The sequence below is a fragment of the Telmatherina bonti genome (genome assembly GCF_933228915.1).
Source record: "Telmatherina bonti genome assembly, chromosome: 6".
NCBI classification, from domain to species: Eukaryota; Metazoa; Chordata; class Actinopteri; order Atheriniformes; family Telmatherinidae; genus Telmatherina; species Telmatherina bonti.
Genome location: NC_136624.1, coordinates 29,688,191 through 29,713,553, shown reverse-complemented (window position 1 = coordinate 29,713,553; position 25,363 = coordinate 29,688,191). Strand labels below are relative to the sequence as shown.

At 39.6% G+C, this 25,363-nt stretch overlaps 1 protein-coding gene across 1 annotated transcript; it reads right to left on the bottom strand.

Annotated features, from left to right (window-relative positions):
* Positions 1 to 1,040: 1,040 nt before the first annotated feature.
* On the bottom strand, positions 1,041 to 22,731 carry LOC306756963 (sodium- and chloride-dependent GABA transporter 2-like). Its single transcript, XM_079241921.1, has 15 exons — positions 22,578 to 22,731; positions 13,708 to 13,889; positions 12,983 to 13,117; positions 10,303 to 10,443; positions 9,547 to 9,634; positions 9,328 to 9,460; positions 7,659 to 7,793; positions 6,635 to 6,738; positions 6,406 to 6,530; positions 5,851 to 5,963; positions 5,416 to 5,553; positions 5,233 to 5,335; positions 5,052 to 5,152; positions 4,151 to 4,321; positions 1,041 to 4,066 (listed from the first exon to the last, which is right to left on the bottom strand). The coding sequence occupies exons 2-15, from the start codon at positions 13,883 to 13,885 to the stop codon at positions 3,962 to 3,964; spliced, it is 1,770 nt and encodes a 589-aa protein (XP_079098047.1). The 5' UTR covers positions 13,886 to 13,889; positions 22,578 to 22,731; the 3' UTR covers positions 1,041 to 3,961.
* Between the last annotated feature and the right edge of the window lie 2,632 nt (positions 22,732 to 25,363).

Sequence of the window (25,363 nt, the reverse complement as noted above, 5' to 3'; positions counted from 1 at the left end):
ACTGTGCATTTCGATTTGATTAATTTTTACACACACACACTCACGTTGGATAAATATTTCACAAACAATTGTGATGGAAGGTCAACAAAAACCCTCAAGGGGCTTAACAAAGGGCAAGTTTCTTTTCTTCACAAATATATAAACATCAAAGAAAGAACAACACATACAGCCATGCAGTGTTAAAACACAGATTTTATTGGTTTAGTCAGAAAAGTCCATATGGAAAGTTTTCTTGACTCTAAAGCACTTTTGTGAAAGCTCTTTTAAACTGGATTTGTGTAAGGTCCGTAAGATAGCTTGGTAACGTAGAATACACTGAACTGAGACAGAGTGGTCCAGGCAAAAGGGATTCTGATGATTGCTATGCCGTGCTGTATATTTATGAAGATCGTGATTAAAAACAAACATATATTCATCTATTTTCCAAACCGCTTAGTCCGAGTACGGGACAAGGGAAAACTGGAACCTATCCCAGCAGTCTGTGGACGAGAGGCAGGGTATACCCCGGACAAGTCGCCAGTAAATAACAACCATTCACACACACACACACACACACTCCTAGGGACAATTTCAGAACAACCAATTAACCTAACACGCATATCAGTTTGGACGGTGGGAGGAAGCCGGAGTACCAGGAGAGAATCCACCGTAAGTGACTGTTTTTTCTTCTACTTTTAAACTTACTGTCATTTAACGTTATTTTATTACCAATAGCAATACGTTGGTTAGCCGATGGGCTACAGACCAGGCAGGGGTTTCTTTCTTAAACCAATTTATAATCTTAAAGATTGTGTCCTGCCTGGTCAAAAGACCAACTAGGTTAACTGATCTCTTTAAAACCTGGCTTGCCAGGAATGAAGGAAACTCTTCGCCTTTTGTAAAATGCACTAAATAAATCAATAACATTATTTTCTACCCTTTATTACTATTAACAAAAGCAAAACATTTTTCTACGGATTGGCAGCAAGCGGATGATAGTTAGCAATAAAATTAATCACTTTAAAATTCATTCATATTTATTTAGTTTTATTCATGGATGCTCATGTTTAAAGACAGGAACAATTTAATGAGATTTAAACTAAACAACATGAACAGAAATGTAACAATTCAATCAATTACACAAGTGGTTCTCAAACTTTTTGAGCCACAACCTTCAAAATAAACATATGTCAGAATTCATGACCCCCATCCTCACAGTGGTTAACTTTTGTGACAAGGCAGCTGCGTGCCAAAAATCTGTTTGTTTCTTGGAGATAATGCCAAGCTTAGATTTTTGATATGGCATGTGTACTTATTTAGTTATTTATGTGTTAAAAAATGAAGATGGTAATTCCACAAGTTTATCTTTGTATTATTTTTTTTTCAATTTTGGCAACACTGGTAAGAATTTTTTTTTTGGCGATGATTTGGTGACCCCCAGATATTTTTCTCACAACCCCCATGCGTGTCCCGACCACCCATTTGAGAACCACTGAACACAACTAACACATACATTCAATAAAGAAAGAAACAGAATGATTTTACTGCTGGCTCATAATGTCATTACCTATTACAATGGATAACAGAAAACAGAAGTTTCAGTTTAAACATGCACTCTCAAAATCTTTCACAAATATGCTTTGAAAGCAGAAATTGAGTCCACAAGTTTATAAAGATTTCATTGTGCATCATTTGCTTATCAAACATAACATTTAACTAAACACCCAATGAGCTCTGCCATGAAATTTAAATGAAATGGTAAAAAACATGATTTTGATAAATGTAACTTGTGTACATATAAAAATTATAACTTTTAATTAAAATCACTAGTCAAAATTGTAAGCAGTGGAAGGTTTCCTGTCTATTGAGTGTCCCACATGCAGGTAAAATATGAACAGTATAACGACTCGGGGTCAAAAACATTCTTGTGCTTGAACGACAAAGTGGCTCAGGGGTTAAAGAGTGTGCAGTGGTTACGATCCGAATTACAAAAATATTGCCACATAAATGGCCTTCTCAAGTTGAGTTCATTTAATTCACTGTAAGCCAAAGGAGACCAGATCGATCAATTTCAAAAGCTTAATTGGCAAATGATTGTCAATGCTCCTTTACAAAAAGATACTTCTGCAACCAAAAGTTTGTACCTTAAGTGAGATTTTCACTCTGATTACCAAACTACCAACCTGACCACTGATCAATCATTTAAACCAGTCTTCAAGAGACAAAAAGTGCAGAGTTTACAACATGGCGGCAATTTGGTTAATTTGAAATCTTGTTTTTAAGTACCATATGTTAAAATAAAAAAATAAATACATAAAAAAACAAAAAACACAGGGCACTTTAGTATGCTAAATGCACAAAGAATGGTTTTGTTTGTGTTTTAATGGCACAATTTTGCTTTCAGTTATTAATGCCTTTATATCTTATCATTTTTATGTCACCTCACAACAACATGAAGCAAAGTTATGAGGTCAATGTTGGAAAAAATATACTTTCAATTCATAAAAACTGTAATAAACAAAATATTAGTTATCACCGTCAGTTTCAGAATAGTAACACCAGATAAACTCTTATCAGTAAGTATAAATTTTCTTTTCTTCTCCTATTTTGGCAGCAGCAGAAACTGATACCATTAATTAAACAATTAATGTCATATTCACACTCTGTTTACCAGTGGAAAAAACAAACAAAAAACCCAAAACAAAACAGAATATACTCTACAGAAGGGAAAAATAATAAAGTTATTAACTTGGTACAAAAAGATCCAATCAATTAATTTATGAAGTAACATATAAAATGTACCCATACAAACCCATTTGTCAGAAGTCAGGCCTCCTGGATGTGTCATGTGTGCAACTGCATCTACAAACCCTCAATCCTCCAAACAATTACAAAAGCTACAAATAATTTAAAAAACAATTTTTTTCTACATCTTTAAACTGGTGAAGCAAGAACATTTGATTCATTGTCAGTTCTAATGACCATCTTTTAAAGGTGTAGTTTTCACTTTATGATGTGTTATACATAGATCATGGTATCATTAACTTGGAAAGAAGGAATGAAAAAATAAAATATTTGAAAAAATGAGATGTTCCTTAAATATTTCCATTTTTATCAATATGTAAAGATGAACAAATATGATTTTCAATTCATATGAAAGAAGTCATGATATCACTGTGTGATATAATGGATCTGGATTTAATGAAACATTTATTTTAAACAGCTAGTGACCATATTCTGTTTTAAAAAGCAGGTTAACAAAGGTTTCTCTGCTGATCCTACAAAGAATCAAAACAAGGTTTCCTTGTTTTCACAGTAAAAAGTAAGAGGTGATCTGGACCTTTACTACTCTGACTTGAGTATGGTCTGCATCCTCTTTTACAAAGCCTGTAAGCTAACCCACCTGCCAGCTGGCCCACTCAGAACGGTGAGAGCAGCAGAAACACCTGCAGTCCACCTTCATTGTGGGGTTCAAAACAAATGCAATACCTCAAAACCACCACTGATAGTTTTCCAGAAACAGAGGAATACTTGCATAGTGAAAGGTCCTGCTGTATCCATGGATGCTACAGCTGGTAAAGATTCTGATGTGGAAGACTTTTTTTCCCCCGTGAATAACCAACAAAATAAAAAAATAATTACAGTATTTATTTCCCAATGTATTGTTTAAGATCTATCATCTTGTAGTGTGGTTTAGGATAATGATTGTAGACATTTTCCTGACTTCTGACAACTGTGGAAACAGACACTGACGAAGCCTCTCAATGAATATCTATATCTGAATGCAGCTAGCCAGTGCATATTTATAGAAATGACTTGTTTTCATGATGAATGCCAAATTAATGCCAACATTTAACAAATATTATGAACTGTACCGGATTGCTTCAAATCTTTACTTTGAAAAACACGTGTTTCCCCCCAGGTTATATCATCTCCCATATATCTAAATATACATGATATCATCTCATGGCCATCCACTTTGTCACAAAATGTTCTTACAAGTTGAGGACGTTAGCAGTTCAAGAGTTTTCTCTTCTGATTTCGTCAGAGGAAGGTCTTCAGCTGGTGTGCACAAAACAGAGAACCTCTAAGACAGAAAAATATTTGTGTCAATAAAGAATCAAAGACTGCAAAAGTTTTTTGTTAAACTTGGTGGTATGACATGGTTTACCTCATGTACTGATCCAGGAGTAGTGAACAGATTATACAGCATCCGGAAAGGAACAAAGAGCGTTGAGGAGAGTGTGAAAAACCAGCCAAGAGCATAACCCCACCATGGATACTCTAAAATGTTGTTAAACTTCAGAGGAGTGTACTTGACCAAAGAGAAAACAAATGTTCCCTGGAAATATTAAAAGGACAACAACAAATACAACAAACCTATTAGTAAGACTTAAAATTGCAATAACAGTTTTGCTTGAACAGCTCTATTAAATTTTCTGCTTGTAAGAGGTACAAAAATTTATAACATTTTGATTTAATCATTTTTTTCCCTAATATTTAAAAAAAAAAAAATTATGTCATTTAAAAAAAAATCTAAATTTCATATATTGTGTCAAAATTGCTGTGGGTTGTGACTAATAATATATACGTTTTAACAACATATAGACCATACTAATAAAAGAAATGTCAGAGTTGATAACAAAAATGTAGAAATCTGGGTATGTATTACATTTTTAAAATCTTTCAAACTGTGCTGAAATTGAAATTTGAACTTAAAAATAAAATATTGCAAGTAATTCTCTGAAGGAAATCAAAGCAAAGCTTTTGTAAAACTGGAAACCAAATATTATTAAGACGTTTGTTCATCGTACAAAAGCTGAGATTGAATTTGAAGAAAAGTCACCTGCAGCAGATAAATCTGGGGCCAATAAGGATTAAATTGAGGCTATATGGATACTGAGTGGGCTTGAATTGGGCAAGTTTTGCAGGTGCCATGTGGGTACAGTTATAAGGGCCCCATATGTGAAGCCAATGTGGGCAGGCTATATGAGCCCCCATAAAGGATTTTAAGAATACACACCTATCAGTAACTGAGGGGGTAGCATTTAGTTTAATTTAGTTAAACTTACCAAGCAAATCACTGGAGTGACATATTTTAAACAGTATTTGATGAGCGATAAAGGCCTGTATCCGATCATATCCTCTATGTTGTCATAAAACCGATCAGCACCTGTAAATGGATAGAAACACAGATGTGAGAAAAACTAAGATTCACTATGAAAGCCCATTATTTATTGTTGAACAACTCACCATACACCCATCCAACACACACAGACTGCAGCGTGGCAAAGAGCAGCAACGTCATTCCACTGCAGGCATAGTAGTCAAAGATCTGAAATATGTACAGTCCACCCTGTGTGGAAGACAGAAGCTTCAGTATTTACTAATATATCATTATGAAATGCAAACAATGACAGTTTTACTTGATCTTACTTCTGTCACCATTACTAGACCAATGACGAAACTGAAGACACAGATGGCGAGCAGGAGAAATTTACGCCGATGTCCAATGTGAAAAAACGCAGGATTCAAGTCAGAAATTGCAGTGACAATAGCTTCCAGACCTACAAACTAAAAGGGGAGGACATATGGAAATATTAAATGGTCACAGCTTCACTTTCCACTCTAAGCAAATTGCAAGTCACACTATTGCAAAATTGCAAGTTAAACTTTCTGCAAAAACTTTCAATTCTGTCTGTAAGTAATGGTTACAAATCTAACACTTCGGATAAATGGAGATGGTTGAATGAAAGTAGAAAAATATGCAATTATTTAAACATACATTTAGTCTAAAATGTGGATTTATCCATTCATTATACATTGTCTGATTTATAGTATTACTGAAAAAAAACAAAAGAATAACCCTACTTCACTGTCCAGACCCAGCAGGATGATCATAATAAAAAAGAATATTGCCCAGATCTGAGGAAAAGGCATCATGGCAACTGCTCGAGGATAGGCAATGAAGGCCAAGCCGGGTCCTACACAGAAAATAGTAAGAAAATATTATTAACTTCTGTTTATTAACTCATTAGCTGCCAGGCATTGTTGTAGCAGAATCCTGTTTGTTTAGGAGCACTTCGGCTCATCTGTCGGCACTGTGGAATGTGAGGAGCAGATTTGGCCGAGTGTGTGCCTGAAAGTGTGCACTTGAAGCACATTAACAACATGCTGGATGTGCAGTTGGGGGGGGGGGGGGGGGGGGGGGGGGGGGGGGCATTTTGGAGGTGTTTTGATGTGCGCTTGGCCAAATCGGCTTTCCGTATACAGACACCGCATAAGCCGTCAAAAGCCATCTTTGGTAGCCTATGAGTTTATAAAAATTGGTATATTTTTTACTGAAGTATTTGTCTTTCTTACTGCCAGAAAACATGAACAGATTTATTCTCCTAATATTAATTGATTTGTATTTTGTAAACTTACCCGACTCAGCCACTTTTGATATGTCTGTGTTCTGCTCATAAGCCATGAATCCAAGAGCAGAAAAGATGGCAAAACCAGCAACAAAGCTAGTTCCACTATTTAAAAGGCACAAATACACACAATCCCTTCGGACAAACAAACAAAGAAAAAAAACAACAGCAATCAATTAACATTTTTTTTTTTTGTTGTTACTGTTTTTTTTTTTTATTATTATTTTACCCAACCCTACCTGTAGCAGTTATTGTTGTACTTATTATAGCTGCCCAGTGCAATAAGACACCCTACGCAAATGGCATAGGAATAGAATATTTGCGTCCCTGCATCCATCCACACCTGCTAGACAAAATAAAGCCTTTTTTTTTCCTACAATAAATTACACATAAAAAGAGATGTACTTTGTGTTGTAACTTGAGTAATAACAGTGCATCTGATAATGTTTTACACCGCTGTTAACCTGTGTGACTTCAAAAAAAGTACTAATCTGCAAATACACTGCTGACAGACTTGTGAAACATCTCGAATCCATTTATAAATCACCATTCTTCTGTCTACTGCTGATTTTAAGCCAAGATTTCCATTTAGATTTCTCCTTGTTTCATATTTAAACAATCTTCTGTTTCATTTTTATACAGCACTAACTGTAAGCTGCTGTATGTAAAGATCGTAATATTATGATACATGTAAATCCGCCTTTTAATGACAATTCCAGTCATTTGCATAGTGTTGCCAGTTATGTTGCTTCCAGTTTAGCTTAATACTGCTGAAGAAGCAGCTAAATGTTGATAAATAAATAGTGTGGCTCAGTCTCAGTCTGCTTGCTTTCAGCCATTTACATCTGTTTTCTCCCCTGCTTCTTCTATATTCACATATACTGTAATTTGATACTGTCAATTTCCAAAAAGTGAAAGTAATCTCAAAATAATCAAAGTAATCTTACTTTTCTTTCAGGATGACTAAAAAAAAAAAAAAAAAAGATATACAGACAACTATGATTTGTGGAAGCATCTATAAGCTTGGTTCCACAAGTCACCATGTTTATGTAGTTGATTTAAAAAAAGCCAATGATGAAAGTAGGGTTTGAAAAACAGCCAAATCTGGCTGCAAAAAGTTGTATCATATGCACCACTTTATGCAAATGCCTGTGTATTAACATCACATTTGTCTAAAAATTTGTAATAATGAAGCTATTTTGGAATTATACTTTGCTCAAGATTTAGTAGATCTGCAGAGTAGGTAGTGAAATCCGTTTGTACCTGGGGGTCACTGAGCCGAGATGGATCTGGGTAAAGGTAAAACTTGATTCCATTTAAGGCCCCGGGCAATGTGAGTCCACGAAAAAGCAACACAGCCAACATTAAATACGGAAATGTTGCAGTGAAGTAAACAACCTGTGGAAGAGACACAGAGAGGGTTGATTTGGGTTAAAAGGACCTTCAACTTTTTATTTGATCCTTTTCTTCTAAATTTCACCTGGAATATTGTGTCTTAAATATTATAGCACAACTTAAGTTCTCCTTACTACTTCAAAGCTCAAATGGTAGTAGCGTGAAAATAAATTAAAATCTACCTATAAATCCTGTGTGTAGTTGATTTAAAATGTATAAAGCTAAGTTCCTAAAAAGACTATGCAAAAATGGTGCGTTAACAAGATAATTACTAATTATCAGTAAAACCAAAGCACAATATCACAGTAAAATGGGTTATTGGATAATTTGAATAATGACCATCTTTGCTTTTTTCTTGATAATTTAGTAGCACTATCTTTCTGCAAAGCAGTCATCATTGGAAGCACGCCATATCATGTGGACAAATCAAAGCTGACTACATTAAAAACGATGCAACAAAGAGTTTAATTTAAGGAGGTTTAAATCAGGGAAACTTTAAATCAGGGAAAGAGACTCTGAAAGAGACTAGAATCTGTGTTCCAGTACCTTTGCCATTTTTTGCCATTTCCTTACAACAGAGCGCTTATTCATAGGAAATGGAATCGTGCACACCAAGAGAACATTGGTACACCATTATATGTTAACATAGCAAGTAGTTGTGTTCTTCCTTTATTAAGGTTTGAAATATTGCATGACCAACTTTAACAGAAAATCACAAATCAAGCTGAAGTTTCCAGGAAATATTAGTTTGCAGAGTATGGGGACCTTATCCCTATAATTTCATAAACAGCAACAGTTGAAGACCTTAGAAAGGGACACAATAGAGAGAAAGGCAAAAAAAAAAAAAATCTGTACTGCTCAAAACAATGTTCAAACGGGCTTTTGAAGTCTGCTGCATATAATTAATCTATTTTGCACGATCCCTGTGACTCTGCTTTAGGTGCAACCCTCAAGTTACTGCAGCAGTGAAAATGCTACACTATAGTCATGGGTGTGTATTGGCAAGAATCTGGCGATGCGATATGTGTCACAATACGGGGCAAAAATACAATGTATTGTCATATAGTGGGATACTATAAGCAAGACAATATATTGCAAATTTTCTTTTGCTGAGGATCTACATTTTACTGCAAAATAAATAAAAAAAACTGATCTTTGTGTACAAGATGACTAAATAAAAAAAAATCTGCCTCATCACTAAAGATTGGTTGTTTTGATAAAAATCGTCAGAATATTGTCCCACAAAGTATTGTGATATTTCAATATATCAATATTTTCTAACACCCCCCAGTCAGATTTGGTCACTTTTAAGGAAATCAAATTTTGAATTAACCATGAACTTTGTACAAACACGTGCTTTCAAAATGATTCACACTGCAGAAATAAGGCAGTGCTATCTTGCAATGTGATGGTACTGTAATATGTCAAAGTGCATGGGCGAATGTTATGTGCCAAAAGGCGAGTTTTCACCTTTCTGACTGAAAGCTACATAATAATTTGTGTACAACTTAAATAAAAGCAAAAACCCTCATCTTACCTTTCCTGTAGACTTCACTCCTCTCCACACACAGAAGTAACAGATGATCCAGGACAACAGAAGGCACAGAGCCAACTCCCATCTCACATTGCCTAACTCATGGATGCTCCCTGTGATATTCAGCACTCTTCTTCTGCAAATCAAAGTCACATCAGTCATGTCCGCAGCATCTCCATAAAAAGCATTTAAGTTTAGCTTTTATTGAAATTTTGTACTTACTCCCAAAACTCTCTCACTGGCGAGGTTGAATTTTCTGCTACAGTCACATTAAGATAACTGGATATTCGATCAAACTCCACACAGGTCTCTAAAAAAAACCAGACAATGTCTTGAGAAAGTGTGCCATAAAATTATACTGTACATGTAGCTAAATCCTGTAAAACCTTCACACTTTTGGTAATTGGCGGACATAGATTGTCTTGTAAAAATCCTTATCTGTTACTGCTCTTAAATATGGTTAACTTTAGGCCCTAATGTTTAATTAAGTGAGATATAAAAATACACCCCGCAAGAAGCAAGAAATGAGCTGCAACAAAATCTTTAGTTTCTGTTTACAGGATTTTGGGTATTTCAAATATATGGGGATGGACTTACTTTTGGAACCAACTCTGAGTAGAAATGTGTGAATTAGAGTATGTGGTACTATGTTCATTTTAAGTCCTGAGTGTTGTTATCTCCTACATATCTCATCTCATACAGGAGTATGTTCATTCATATCAAATAGCACTGGTTGGGTTACACTAAAACATGTACATTTTCTCCTCTTTCAGATAGACTTTAGGGATAATTCAATCCTAAAAATGGAAACTTAAAATACAACAAAATATTTAAATGATGTAACTCCAAAAGCCAATGATTAATATGATACACTAGAAAGCTATGACACCTAGTTTTTCAAATAAATAAGATGCCTGCAGCCGAGATTCATCATAATCGAAATATTTTCCTGTGTCAGAATTAAACAATGCATCCTACCTGTGTTCCAGCTGTTGTTGCAGCTTGCCCAGGGAAGTTCAGTGGCGAACGAGGAGAAGAGATACAGGAATGCCCAGGCCAATATGATAATGTAATAGATACTGGAATATAAAATAACCATTTGGCTGCCATAACCCATCCCTGAAGAAGAAGAAGAAGAAGATGAAGAAGAAGAAAAAAGTTTAACATACTGTAATGTTCAAGAGACATTTTCTCACAATGTAGTTCTTTTTGCAGCAACTCTTGTAAACTTTTACCTATTACAATGTTTTAGCTCATCTCTACTCTGAATGGTCACTGGCTGGTCAAAAATGGTCATGTGACATGAGACAAACTATCTACAGTGTAAGTAGGAAAATGTATTACTTACTGAGAAGGATCACACTAGAAACTAGAAAATGAGGACTTTTCCTACTCCTGCTATCATGCCCTGAGGACAGTGAAAATGTTGTGTGGTTTGAAATTAGCAACTCAACGATCTACAACCAGCCACCTTTCATTTGTAAATGCAGCCATTACCTGCCACATTAGTGTTTCCCAGATGCACTATGCGTCCAGTACCGATTGTCTGATATGGACATGCTCAGATCCAAAAGAGGAGTGTTCTTGAAAAGAGCCTGGAAGTCTCACGTGTCTACTGAGACACTGAGTTGGAACCAAAAGGAGCACATTTTTTACGTAGCCTTTCTTTGGCATTGCTAATGGTTCGGGTTTGAACATCTATCGCGTTATTGTACACGTAGCCTGCTTACATACGAGAGAAAATCACCTTTTGACTTTTGTGGGAACAGAAAAGCCTTTTAAAAACTAGTTTTAATCAACATCACATTGTGTGATTTATGCAAACAGCAGAAGCAAGTTGATGATTATTTTTCATAAAATAATGGCTAAACAGTCAGCTGGCGTCCCCTGTCCTACTTCCAGATAGTCCGCAGGATTGACTATATACAGTAAAGGGCACAGGCCCAACATAAAATGTGAAGGGATACCCACATGTAGCCTGATCATTGCAGCCTGCTCAAATGGCTGTGCATAACCTGGCGACGGAATCGCTCATCTCTCTGACATTACATTACAACATGCTATCTCCTTCATGTAAAGTGATTGCGTGACACTTATGAACATTTCAGCATTATCTATTCACAACGTTTTTAGTTTGGTTTCCTTTTTGTCTTTAGGACATGCATTTCGAACATGTCTTTATAATAAAAAAAATTCTCCATCATAATAAATTCAACTGTAGTGGAAAGTTTGTGAATGGTTCAGCACAAAAAAAAACAACAAACCAAAACAAAACACAAAAAGCATGCCATGTGACAAGTGTGAACCATGGGATGCTATGGATGCGAGTTTCATATGCTAGAAGAAATCACACCTGACAGTCATAATGCAAACAATTTCATATGCAGTGAATATCTACACCTCTTCTCTTTACAACAGCTGTAATGCTTCTGATGTTTTATGTAAAGCACTTTAAATTGTTTTGTACATTAAATGTGCTATACAAATACACTTGCCTTGCCTAAAGGCAAAGCAACATTAGTTCCCTTTTAGTTTTGCACGAGTAATGGCCTCATTTACAGAACAATAATGTCTGTTCACACCCGAGTCAGGATATTAGCTCTAAACTAATCCAGCCAAAACGGCTGAGCTGTGTGTTCAGTCAAACGTTAGTTTTTTCTGTTTTTGTTATGTATTGTAATTACAGCTTTTTTAATCTAATTTTTTCCCCCAAGCTAATTAAAGCTCACTACAATACTGCCTGACAAATCTGCAATATTTTGTCTTTGTGGTGTTCTTGTGACCTCTTCTTCTGTTGGTTTGTCAGACTAGATTTGACTAAAGCATGTTGCTGCCATCTGGCAGTTGGTGTTATCTCAGTTAGACTCCATCATCTTGCCACAGAGGCCTTTTCGCTCTTTTTTAAAAAAAAATCAGCTTATTTGTTAATCCGGTTCAAATAGTTCACCACTGTCTTCATTATAACCCAGCTATCCAGGTTCAGCAGGGTTTGCACATTAAAAGCTGTTGTCCTGGTCGCTCCCACCACTATAACTCTTAGGGCACATCCACATCAGCCGTTTTGATTGAAATCCTCGTCTATTTGCTCAGATAGTCCACTTTGTGGTGGAAATGTGAATGCTCCAAACGAATTTTGATATGGATTAAAGAAGCGGACTCTGTCCACCTACAAAAGTCTCGGTCGCACAGAAGGTGCGTTTCCATTGCACCTAGAATTGCGTAAAAACTCAACATCGTAATTAAAAAACGCAAATGGAAACACCTACATTTCGAAAAAAGGCACAAATATTCCAAGACATGACGTGGGGGGTCCTGACCAGTTCATTTCCAGTAAAGATAGCGTGGTGGGGAAGTTTTTTTTCTTCATGCGGGTCTTGTTCTCTGTTGCTAAATACCAGTGCAGCGCCACCTTTGGTGAGAATGGTATATATTATTCTAATGGTATGGCTTGTTTGACCAAAATGCAACATGAACACAAATCTCAGTCCGAATGGATAAACACCCTCCTTACAACTGAGCTGAGACCCGACTGAGTTTAGTGGACTACCCTGATGTAAATGCACCCTTATACTCTATAAGGATATGTTTAACTGTATATACACACATATATACAAACACGCACACACATATTTACATACAAGGAAACAGGCATGTTCACCTTCAAACAGGGGGCAAATTTTCCTCCAGCAGGTGATACTTCCCTGCTTGGTGTACTGGCCAAGAGACGTCTCCAGCAGAAACAAGGGGATGCCGCAGGAGAAGAGAAAGAGGATGTAGGGAATGAAGAACACTCCTGGAGAGAATGGGAAAAGAAAATGCCATCGAATAGCATGGGAGTTTGTCTTTTGGTGAAAGGCTTACTCTGGATTTAATCACTTCTTAAAGGGGTGCTATTGTGGTATTTGGAGTTTTCTGAGCTTTCTACAGTGTTACAGTGTTAAATCCTCATCAGACATGTGAACGGCACTGTTTTTTTTTATCACCTAAATGCATGTTTGAGTTTGAGTTCCAGCATACTCTCCGTTCGGTTTCCATGGCGACGAAAAACGCGTCGTTTTAGAGAGTTTTTTCTACTTGGAAATCCCGCCACCGCGCTACATTGGGAGCGCGGTGGCGGGAGGCGGGGCTTAATGCGGAAGAGTCTCAATCCACTCGTTTTGCCCACAGGCTGATCTGACAACCTACAGAGAGGGTCGGTCTGAAGTAAATAAAGCCATTTGTGACAATGACTCGATCATTCCCAGCCCTTCTGGTCTCAGAAATAAAAATAAATTAGCCTGAAATGCACTTTAATGTGCCTAATGTTTACCTAACACATATTTCTATACATGTATTTATATTCTGCATGAGAGAAAAGTTTGCATTGTGTATGCAGAAACTCACCTCCTCCATTTTTATAACAGAGGTAAGGAAACCGCCACACATTTCCAAGCCCTATGATCTGTCCTGCAACAGCTAACAGGAATTCAATTTTACTTGACCACTGTCCTCTCAGGGGTATCTGATGCACTGTGCCCATGTCCAATTGGATCTTGCCCTCATGACCATGGTCCTTATCCATCGTGCTGTGAGAAGAGGAAAAAGTTGTTTTAAGAAAAAAAAAAAAAATTCATAACACGGAAGATGACCTGGTCAGAAAAAAACTGCTGGAACATGTCGTTCTTTGGCATCTATGCATTGTTTTTCTATTAATCATAAACATGCCTAATTTAATTATTCAGGTTATTTGAGAAATTAACACAATCTGTTACTTATTTCGTGCATTATTAATAACAATAAACCATAAAACACCAAAACTGTGACCTAGAGCAAAAATAATGACATAATTTAATCACAGCACATTATTGTGCATCATTCCCACCATGCCAGCAGTCTTTCTGCATTAGGTTAACAGAGGGTGATTCTTTTCATCAATGTTGCTTTTGTGTGGCTGCTTTGGATTTTATGTGGGAGTGAAGCAAGTACACTGGAAAATGTGCGCACTACCACATTAGTGTTAAAAACCTGCAAATCCAGAGATGCCAAAAACTAAAGGGTTTTAATGATCACATAGTGAGCTGACTGAGAGGGACATGTCTGAGAAATGATCTAACCTTCCAGCTGTGTACATCAGAGTCAAGTTATAGTGTGTTGTTAATGTATTTGGCACATCTTAAGCAATAGGTACAAGATCTTTTTTATATGGTTCATACTTGTTTAGCATTTTATATCTTCATTTATTGTCTAGTAGGGATGAAAATTCCAAAGATCCCATTTTTTTTCCTGCTTTAGATGGTAGTAACAAGAATTCTGCCAACATCCAGATCAACTTTGATATCTTACAAAACCTGTTGGGGACTTCTCTGGTCATTTTTGGCCAAGAAACCTGATCATTTATTGTTGAATTATATGCACACATACTGAAAAGAAAAACCCCTCCTTGGTGGAGATAACAAGATATATGATCAGTAATAGAAATGGTTAGCTGAAATACATTTTGTACATCATATATGTGCAAGTAAAAACATATTTACCCAGCTTGACAGCATTACAAGTTAGTTTGAGGTACTATGAAACATGCATTGACTTAAATCCAGGGATCATACGGGAGACTGTTAAAGCAAAAAAATCCAAAGCTTAATATGAAGACCTGAGATTGTATAAATGAAAGTATGAACATTCACACATAGGACTGGGCAATATGACCAAAATCTCATATTACGATATCGCTCATTTTATATCCCCATAACAATATACACATCAATATACATTTTTTTGTGTGATTTTGTGTCCGTCATCAGTTATTTGTCAGATGTGCTTAGCAACGGCGGCAGTGATCTCCTTCCATCTGCAGGAACTATGGCCGTATTGTGTTTCACGGGTAAATGCCTGTTGCAACGTTTACGTCTGGAGTTTATTATGAGCGCTTTCACCACCATTTGACTCTGCTTTAGCGGCTTTTGCTCGTTGACTCTATTGTTTATTCTTTATCGTGATTCTTGCGCGGGTGATAAAATGAGTTCCCGGTAGTACAGTCTGTTGTCAGGATTGTGAGCTAGTCTGCTGTCAGTTCCATGTTGGATTTTTTTATATCCAAACCAGATCCATACGACAGAGATTTTTATGAACAAGCTCATCAGTTTTTGTTGGCTGATCATCTTTTAGTGAATTATCCTGCTCTGAAACGCGTCTGCTACTATTTTTCTCCCTGTTTGATTTTACATTGCAGCTTGCATGCTGTAAAGAGCATCTTGACGGAAAATACTGCAGTAAAACACCTTATCGTGGCATAAACGATAGAGCCTCATATAAAAAACGTCCAAATGAGATATATCGTCATGTCGCCGAGCCCTATTCACACACGTCTCATGCATGAGTAACAGGTACTCAAACCACAATTATCTGTCTTAACTTTTCAAATAAAAAGCCATAATTGCATCTTAGATTTCTGCATGTGGTTGAACCCAGTGAACACCGTTTTTTTTTTTAAAGTTAGTATTTGCTTTGATTGCAAATCATTGCAATACTGAGGCTTATAAAATGTGGACTTTCAAGTTTTTGTTTACATGAAGTTCTACAATAAGGGTGTTGTCTGCTCTGATCAGTCCTACAGATCATCGCAGCATGTCATTGTTGTATTGTCCATTTTGTTCCTATAAATTGTGCCGTTGTTGTCAACAGGCCACTGGACAACACAAGAAGAGCATGTTTACTTACAATGCGTCGTATTACCTCTGCCAAGGAGGTTATGTTTTTACCGGCATTTATCTGTTTGTTTGTGTTCAAGATAACTCAAAAAGTTATGGACAGATTTTCATAATATTTTTTTCAGGAGTTTTTGGAAATGTGAAAAGGAAGAACTGATTTAATTTTGGTGGTGATCCAGATTACTGTTTGGATCCAGGAATTTTTTAAAGAATTCTTGGCAGAGGTTTGCGCTCACTGAGTGCTTTTCTAGTTCCTTGAGAGGTGTTCAATAACAACAATCAAACAAGTGACACTAACCATAGACAACTTATTATCTTATGACTTCAGTCTTTTATCACAACTAATCTTGAATTGATCCTTGGATTTAAGAGGTCACAGTGGTTTTTGATCTTTCAGTACTAAAATCTAATCGGCTCAACCTTGAAATAATGTTTGTGAGACAGTGCATGAAATTCTCTCAAAATACCCAGATATGTTGTTGTCAAGAGAAAGGGACAGATGCATGAATGTCTGTAAAGAGGGTGAACTCAAATTAAATGTGGCTGCCTGGTACCAGTGCATAAATCCATCCATCCATCCATCCATCCATCCATCTTCTGCCGCTTATCCGGGGTCGGGTCGCGGGGGCAGCAGCCTAAGCAGGGAAGCCCAGACTTCCCTCTCCCCAGCCACATTTGCCAACTCTGCGGGGGGGATCCCGAGGCGTTCCCAGGCCAGCCGAGAGATGTAATCCCTCCAGCGTGTCCTGGGTCTTCCCCGGGGTCTCCTCCCCGAGGGACGTGCCTGGAACACCTCACCAGGGAGGTGTCCAGGAGGCATCCTGACCAGATGCCCGAGCCACCTCAACTGGTTCCTCTCGATGCGAAGGAGCAGCGGCTCTACTCTGAGCCCCTCCCGGATGACTGAGCTCCTCACCCTATCTCTAAGGGAGAGCCCGGCCACCCTGCGGAGGAAACTCATTTCAGCCGCCTGTATACGAGATCTCGTTCTTTCGGTCACGACCCACAGCTCATGACCATAGGTGAGGGTAGGAACATAGATCGACTGATAAATCGAGAGCTTCGCCTTCTGGCTCAGCTCCTTCTTCACCACGACAGACCGGCGCAGAGCCCGCATTACTGCAGACGCCGCACCGATCCGTCTGTCGATCTCACGCTCCATCCTTCCCTCACTCGTGAACAAGACCCCGAGATATTTAAACTCCTCCACTTGAGGCAGGACCTGACTCCCGACCCGGAGAGGGCAATCCACCCTATTCCGGCTGAGGACCATGGTCTCAGATTTTGAGGTGCTGATTCTCATCCCAGCCGCTTCACACTCGGCCGCGAATCGCTCAAGCGAGAGCTGGAGATCACGACCAGATGAAGCCAACAGGACCACGTCATCCGCAAAAAGCAGGGACCCAATCCTGAGGCCACCAAGTCGGATCCCCTCAACCCCTCGGCTGCGCCTAGAAATTCTGTCCATATAAGTTATGAACAGAATCGGTGATAAAGGGCAGCCTTGGCGGAGTCCAACCCCCACCGGAAACGAATCCGACTTACTACCGGCAATGCGGACCAAGCTCTGACACCTGTCGTACAGGGACCGGACAGCTCGTACAAGGGGGTCCGGTACCCCATACTCCCGGAGTACCCCCCACAGGAGCCCCCGGGGGACACGGTCGAATGCCTTCTCCAGGTCCACAAAGCACATGTAGACTGGTTGGGCAAACTCCCATGCCCCCCCCAGGACCCCAGAGAGGGTATAGAGCTGGTCCACTGTTCCGCGACCAGGACGAAAACCACACTGCTCCTCCTCAATCCGGGATTCGACTATCCGGCGGACCCTCCTCTCCAGGACCCCTGAATAGACCTTACCAGGGAGGCTGAGGAGTGTGATTCCCCTGTAATTGGAACACACCCTCCGGTCTCCCTTCTTAAAAAGGGGGACCACCACCCCAGTCTGCCAATCCAGCGGTACTGCCCCCGATGTCCACGCGATGCTGCAGAGGCGTGTCAGCCAGGACAGCCCCATAGCATCCAGAGCCTTAAGGAACTCCGGGCGGATCTCATCCACCCCCGGGGCCTTGCCGCCAAGGAGCTTTTGACCACCTCAGCGACTTCAGCCCCAGAGATAGGAGAGTCCACCCCTGAGTCCACCAGCTCTGCTCCCTCATGGGAAGACGTGTTGGTAGGATTGAGGAGGTCTTCGAAGTATTCCCTCCACCGACCCACAACGTCCCGAGTTGAGGTCAGCAGCACCCCATCTCCACTGTACACAGTATTGATGGAGCACTGCTCTCCCCCCTGAGCCGCCGGATGGTGGGCCAGAATCTCCTCGAAGCCGTCCGGAAGTCTTTCTCCATGGCCTCGCCGAACTCCTCCCATGCCCGAGTTTTTGCCTCGGCAACGGCCGAAGCCGCATGCCGCTTAGCCCGTCGGTACCCATCAGCTGCCTCCAGAGTCCCACAGGCCAAGAAGGCCCAATAGGACTCCTTCTTCAGCTTGACGGCATCCCTCACTGCTGGTGTCCACCAACGAGTCCTGGGATTACCGCCACGACAGGCACCAACGACCCTGCAGCCACAGCTCCGGCTGGCCGCCTCAGCAATAGAGGCACGGAACACAGCCCATTCGGACTCAATGTCCCCCGCCTCACCCGGGACATGTTCGAAGCTCTGCTGAAGGTGGGAGTTGAAGCTCGCTCTGACAGGGGACTCAGCCAGACGTTCCCAGCAGACCCTCACAACACGTTTGGGCCTGCCAGCTCTGACCGGCTTCCTCCCCCACCATCTGAGCCAACTCACCACCAGGTGGTGATCAGTTGACAGCTCCGCCCCCCTCTTCACCTGAGTGTCCAAGGCATGTGGCCGCAGGTCCGACGATACGACTACAAAGTCGATCATTGAACTGCGGCCCAGGGAATCCTGATGCCAGGTGTACATATGGACACTCTTATGCTGGAACATGGTGTTCGTTATAGACAATCCATGACGAGCACAGAAGTCCAATAACAAAACACCATTTGGGTTCAGAGGGGGGGGGACCATGCCTCCCAATCACTCCCCTCCAGGTCTCACTGTCATTGCCCACGTGAGCATTGAAGTCCCCCAGCAGAACAATGGAGTCCCCAGAAGGAGCACCCTCCAGCACTCCCTCCAAGGACCCCAGAAAGGGTGGGTACTCTGAACTGCTGTTCGGTGCATAAGCACAGACAACAGTCAGGACCCGTCCCCCCACCCGGAGGCGGAGGGAAACTACCCTTTCATCCACCGGGGTAAACCCCAATGTACAGGCACCAAGCTGGGGGCTGATGAGAATGCCCACACCTGCTTGGCGCCTCTCACCATGAGCAACTCCAGAGTGGAAGAAGGTCCAGCCCCTCCTGAGGGTACTGGTTCCAGAGCCCAAGCCATGCGTCGAGGTGAGTCCAACTATATCTAGTCGGAACCGCTCAACCTCGCGCACAAGCTCAGGCTCCTTCCCCACCAGAGAGGTGACGTTCCACGTCCCTAGAGCCAGCTTCTGCAGCCGGGGATCGGACCGCCAGGGTCCCCGCCCCTTGCTGCCGCCCAGCTCACATTGCACCCGACCCCTACGGCTCCTCCCGCAGATGGTGAGCCCACGGGAGGTGGGGCCCATGTAACCCTTTTGGGCTGAGCCCGACCGGGCCCCATGGGCGAAGGCCCGGCCACCAGACGCTCGCTCTCGTACCCCGCCTCCAGGCCTGGCTCCAGAGGGGGGTCCCGGTAACCCGCGTCCGGGCAAGGGAACATTCATGCCCAGGTTGGTCGTCATCATAGAGGTCTATGAGCCGTGCTTGGTCTGGTCCCTCCCCTAGACACCTGTTTGCCATGGGTGACCCTACCAGGGGCATAAAGCCCCCGACAACATAGCTGCTAGGATCTTCGGGACGCACAAACCCCTCCACCACGATAAGGTGACGGCTCAGGGAGAGGCCAGTGCATAAAATACAATTATAATAATAATAATTATTATTATTTTTATTATTATAAGAATATTAATAATAATAATAATGATGATAAAAACTGTTCAATTTTCTTCAGTTTTCTATTTGTGTCATATATTTTCATAATACTGCAAACAAAAGCCACAGTCTGGGTAAGAAACAATCGTGGCTGCAAGTGTAAAGTCTCCTATTTATATGTCTGACATTGAAACTGGGAAGACAGAAATAAATATGTAATTTGTTGGTCCATTTCAGCCTTTTTTTTTTTTTTTTTTTTTTTAAATACAAAAAAAAAAGATTCACATCCCACAGCTCAGACTGGAATTTTTTTGGGCAAATTTGTAGGGTTGTAAATAAAGTGATAAACATGGCAACAATTATTAACAAGTTTGACATCAGCGCAGAAAAACACGACAGCAGTTGTACTGTAGACGGTATGCAAGGTTCTGAAACTGAGCATGCCATATCTTGTATTTGAAACTCTACAACATTCTAATGGTGTGCTCAGACCAAACGTGTTTTGAGCATCAAGAGCGGAAGGTTTCCATGTAAAGTCTATGTGGAGGTGCAGCAAGGGGCCGTCGAGCTTTCTCACATTGCGTTTTGGGCGTCGGAGTTGCGTGCGGAACGTGCGTCAAAAGCCAGAGATGGGCAAAGCTGAACGGCTCTCTGCTAAGTGCAGCTGTTGTTGCATTAACAGTGACTTCCACTGCCCTACGACGACGTTCTCTAGCTTTATTTATTAAATAAAACCATGCCGTCGCTCTACTGAATCCGCCATCATTCAAACTGAACGGAAGAAAAGCTCCGCCTTTCCTCCTCTCTTTTCCGCCGCGTTTGCCGCTCGCTCCAGACAAGCGGCAAACGCAGCAGGAGCGTTGGGAGCGTTTTGGGAATCGGACACAAAAGTGGCAGTTTAGTGACCAGCGTCGAGCGTTCAGCGTTTTCGATGCTCAAAGCGCGTTCGGTCTAAACACAACCTTATTGCCTCAAACAGACTTGCATCTGCTCAAATGAGCCCTTGAACAGCCATTAGCAATATTCTCAAAATAAAGCATGTAAACGTGGGCACTACTAAAAATACCTCAAAAGCCAACAATTACTGTCACTTAATTAAATGTAAGATTATTTTTTGTGCCTATGTGAACAGTCCAATTTGTTTAACTTAAACCTGACACCTTCCCCAGCAACCAATTAATCTGCTCATTCTACAATCTTCCTGAAAGATTTTATTCATATATTTAAATTGTGATGTATTTCTTGCCTTTCATTTTTTGTGTGTGTAGCTTTGATTTGAAATTTATGAAGTTGATAAATGAAAACAAAGTTATTATTATTATTATTATTATTTTAACAAGTTTTGTTAAAGAATTGTTGGGTAAGATTTGATTTATCATTCATTCCATTTCCAAAAAAAAAAAAAAAAATCTCAAAATAAGGTTGACACAAGTTTCAAGTTCCTGGTTTCTATTTATGATTATTCAGAATTCCCGAGTTACAAGTTCCTGTTTCAGTGATGCCACAAAACAGATAGTGTGGACAATCACGTGTTTGTTTAATTTAAAAATGCCTGAATAAACAATCTCTTGGAAGAAAAGATGTAAATTCCTCTGAAATATTTTCGCTCAGAGACAAAAGATTTCTATTAGAGGGGATCAGGTAGAGCAAATATGGTGATGCAGGAATATTCTTACAGATGGAAAGGTTGTGAGAAGTAGGCTGTGAAATTTCTCTCCTCAATCCTGGCATTTGATTTGTTTGTCAGTGTTTTATCACTAGAATTTTTTTCTAATAACTTAACGGGAAGGTTGCAGAATGACAAAGTTGTGCAATAGTTATTAGTTCCTACGACAAAGTCCTTTTCCCCAGAATCACAACACAAGTCCATGCTCATTCCCACTCTGTTGGAGACTAGTTAAACATGAATGAACAAAGTTGGTGTACAGGTTGTCAAATTCCTTTTACTAAGATGACACTGATTTAATCTTTAGTCTTCACAAATCAGACTTTTAGAAATGTAGTGTGGGTAAATATTTTCTAATCCCAGCCCATGAGGAAACAAAGGCTCACTAGGTTTTTTTTTGTAGTATGATTATGGAAAGCCTCTGACAATGTGTGTAATTACATACAGTAATACTCAACTAAGGTTATCGCATTGCAGATTATATTCAACACATATCTGCTTTTATGATTCAAGATACTGGAAATATGCAAAGTGAAGAAAAACCCTTTGAAATTCAAGACGTGTATAAATACACGACGAAAACTTTCTTCAAATAACATTTGTCACAGTGAGATAACTTTAACTAACTAAGAAATTGTAAATATATTTGCAGAGGAATGCAGTAGTTTATAGTGTTTGTTTTTAGCAGACATGACCACAGGGAGTAGGTGTTGCTCTAAACAAGGGCAATAGTTGCCTTCTCTGCTAAGAAGCCTGTAACCTTTGGCCTACATAATACAGCAACAGGCGCTACGCCGAGGAGAAGCTTTTAACTGCACGGAGAGCGTTTTGTTTCTTTTTCACAAAACGAACCAACTTCAGAGCAAACTTTTAAGAGTAGAAAATGAGAGCGAACACAGCATCCCGTGGCTTTCAGAGAAAGGGAGCGTACCTGTGAAAGATGCCTCAGCCTGTAGCTTTTTCCTCTCCGAGTCATGAATACATTCCAGCTGAATTAATCTGGTGCTTTAAGAATAAATTACAAATCCTGAAACCCCAGTCTCACCAGGACAAGTGTGACCCCCAGCTCGGACCATCAGTGAGTCCATGAGGGAAGGTTTGCGGGAGCTGAGTGGCGTGACAATGAGGGAGAACGACAGAGCAAGGACGGAGCGAGGAAGGGGTGGGTAGTTACTGAACGAGCAGCTAAAGGCGGGGGCTATCTGTCCCACCACACCACATGGCCGTGATGAAGGCGGGATTTATGTGTGCCTTTGTACCGTATGTAGGCTGTCAGTTGTGATGGGACTCATTGCATGTTGAAGGGAGCCTCACTATGGAGGAATAATAGAGCCACAATGTAGTAATTAAATACATGATTAATTAATTAAATAAATGTGTCATTAATTATTTAAAATTGAAATTAAATAATATATATATAATTAAATATATCAGTAATTCATTAAAATACAACTCATTGCATGTAATAGTGATTTTTTATTTTATTTTATTCATACATACATACACACAGGAACTATACACACACACAGGAATATATATATATATATATATATATATATATATATATATATATATATATATATATATATATATATATATATATATATATATATATATATATATATGTGTGTGTGTGTGTGTGTGTGTGTGTGTGTGCTGGTTTCCCGGCATAAGACAAAAAGACAAATCGATTCCACGTGATCGGTAAAGCAGAGACATTTCTACACACTGGGTGGCGCTTTTCGTTTCTACTTAGGCATGGGTACTCAAACAACAGAACGATCATATTTGCAGCTGCCACGATCGGGCAGAAAATGTTGAAAACCTGTTCGGAACTGCTCTGAGAAGCAGCAAATTGATCGCTGAAGCTCTTAACAGAACTCCGTCTTCTCCAGCTCATTCTCTCTCTCTCTCTCTCTTTCTCTCACTCTCTTTTTCTAACCAATTCTCTACAAATGTCATCGACATCCTCCATTGTTTCTCTATGAGATCTTTACAGCAGATCAAGCAATGGATCAGACTAGATTCGCCTAAGTCCCACCCACTGACTCTGATGGGCCAGGTTGACAGATAAAATAAATTCATGATGCACTCCAACACAGGACCATGAAATGAAATGGTGAAATATATAAATATATATATATATATATATAAATATATATATATATATATATATATATATATATATATTCATAAATTACTTGCAATTAAAAAACACAACTAAGAACAACTTCATATGTTTTTATAGCTTGTGGCCTACAAGACGGTCACTGCGCTGACACCACAGGAGAGCTCATTCCTGCACAGATGGGGTCAGAACAAAAGTGACCCTCTTCAACGTCATAGGGCATAACAGTGAAATAATCACTTCATAGTTTATTTCCTCAGTCTATTCAAATAAATTTTAGCTTCGACTTGAAGCTAATGAAATAAACAGAGATTCTGTAGTCACACCGTGATTCAACACAGGGCCAACGCAGAGAGACTAACACCCGTTCTTACTTTCACTCCTAGGGACGATGTAGAGTAACCAATAACTTAACATGCATGTTGTTTGGATGGCGGGAGGAAGCCAGAGTTCCTTGAAAGAACCCATGGATATATGGGGAGCCCATGCAAACCCCATAAAGAAAGGTTACCGCCAAGCATGAACATAATATATATAATCAGCTTTAAGCTTTAGAGGTATTTATTGGTTAATTTTCTTCTAACAATACTTCATCTGTCTGGAGCTTGTACACTATAAAACTCAGTTCTTGTCTCATGGGAATGACAAAAACAAGGTCAGATCAATTGAATGAAGAACGACCAAGGAAAGGAATAGATAATAAATAATCAGATATCAAATTGTTATGTGATAATTAGTTTGATCTGGAGCAATCTTGTTCTGTTCGTAGAGCGAGTAGTAATGCATTCGTACTACTACGAGCTGGCAGCAATGAACCAAGCTGTTTGCCAAGCATCATGCTGGGGCAAAAACAAATGTTATTGCTCCAGCCCGAGTGGATCAGAGCTTTGAATAACTTAAGAAATTGATCTTTTGATATAAACAACAGCTATCTGCTCCGTTACCACATTGACTTGATCAGACATTACCAGTATTTTGTACCAAGGGAGTAAGCTCTGAAGGAATTCTATGATGTTTAGTCTGATTAGCCATTTTGTGTTGTAATTGCTCAATAACATAACATTTTGAAAAATCTATTGACCTTATGACCTAGTAAGCCAAATCACATCAACTGGCTTGAAAAATGCTTCTGGCTTTAGAGCCGATTGGAAATATTTTCAGTACTCACTCATTGCCAGCCTCTGAAGTATCTTGGTGTTCTGGGAGTTCTTCTGACATTGTTTCAGTCTTTTCCATTTGAAAACGCTTGTTGGGACTGGTGTCTGTCTATGCTCCTCTGAAGAACTTGCATAGAGATGCCAATGCATGGTGGACCAATCATTACACAGGCTGTAAATGAATCATCTTTGGATGTCTATTTCAAAAGGAGTTACTTCAGTTCAAGAAAACAGCTGTCAGCTGAGTTCACATTTCTTTTTTTTTTTTTCTTCTTTTTTTTCAAGAATATACAGAACTCTGCTGAGTTACACCATCACTAACATATTTTAAAGCCACATTATGCTTTTTAACTTATTATTGAAAAGAAAGCTGCCTAAAATAAATTGAAAATGCAGTGATGACCTTCTAAATTTAAATAACAGTTAACAAAA

Bases quoted from the DNA above. Each gene is read 5' to 3' on its own strand.
- LOC306756963 (XM_079241921.1), bottom strand. From the start codon at position 13,885: ATGGATAAGGACCATGGTCATGAGGGCAAGATCCAATTGGACATGGGC. The intron at 13,118-13,707 runs GTGAGTTTCTGC...CATTCTCTCCAG, and splicing joins CTGTTATAAAAATGGAGGAG to GAGTGTTCTTCATTCCCTAC. The intron at 9,461-9,546 runs GTAAGTACAAAA...TTTGATTTGCAG, and splicing joins CCAGTGAGAGAGTTTTGGGA to AAGAAGAGTGCTGAATATCA.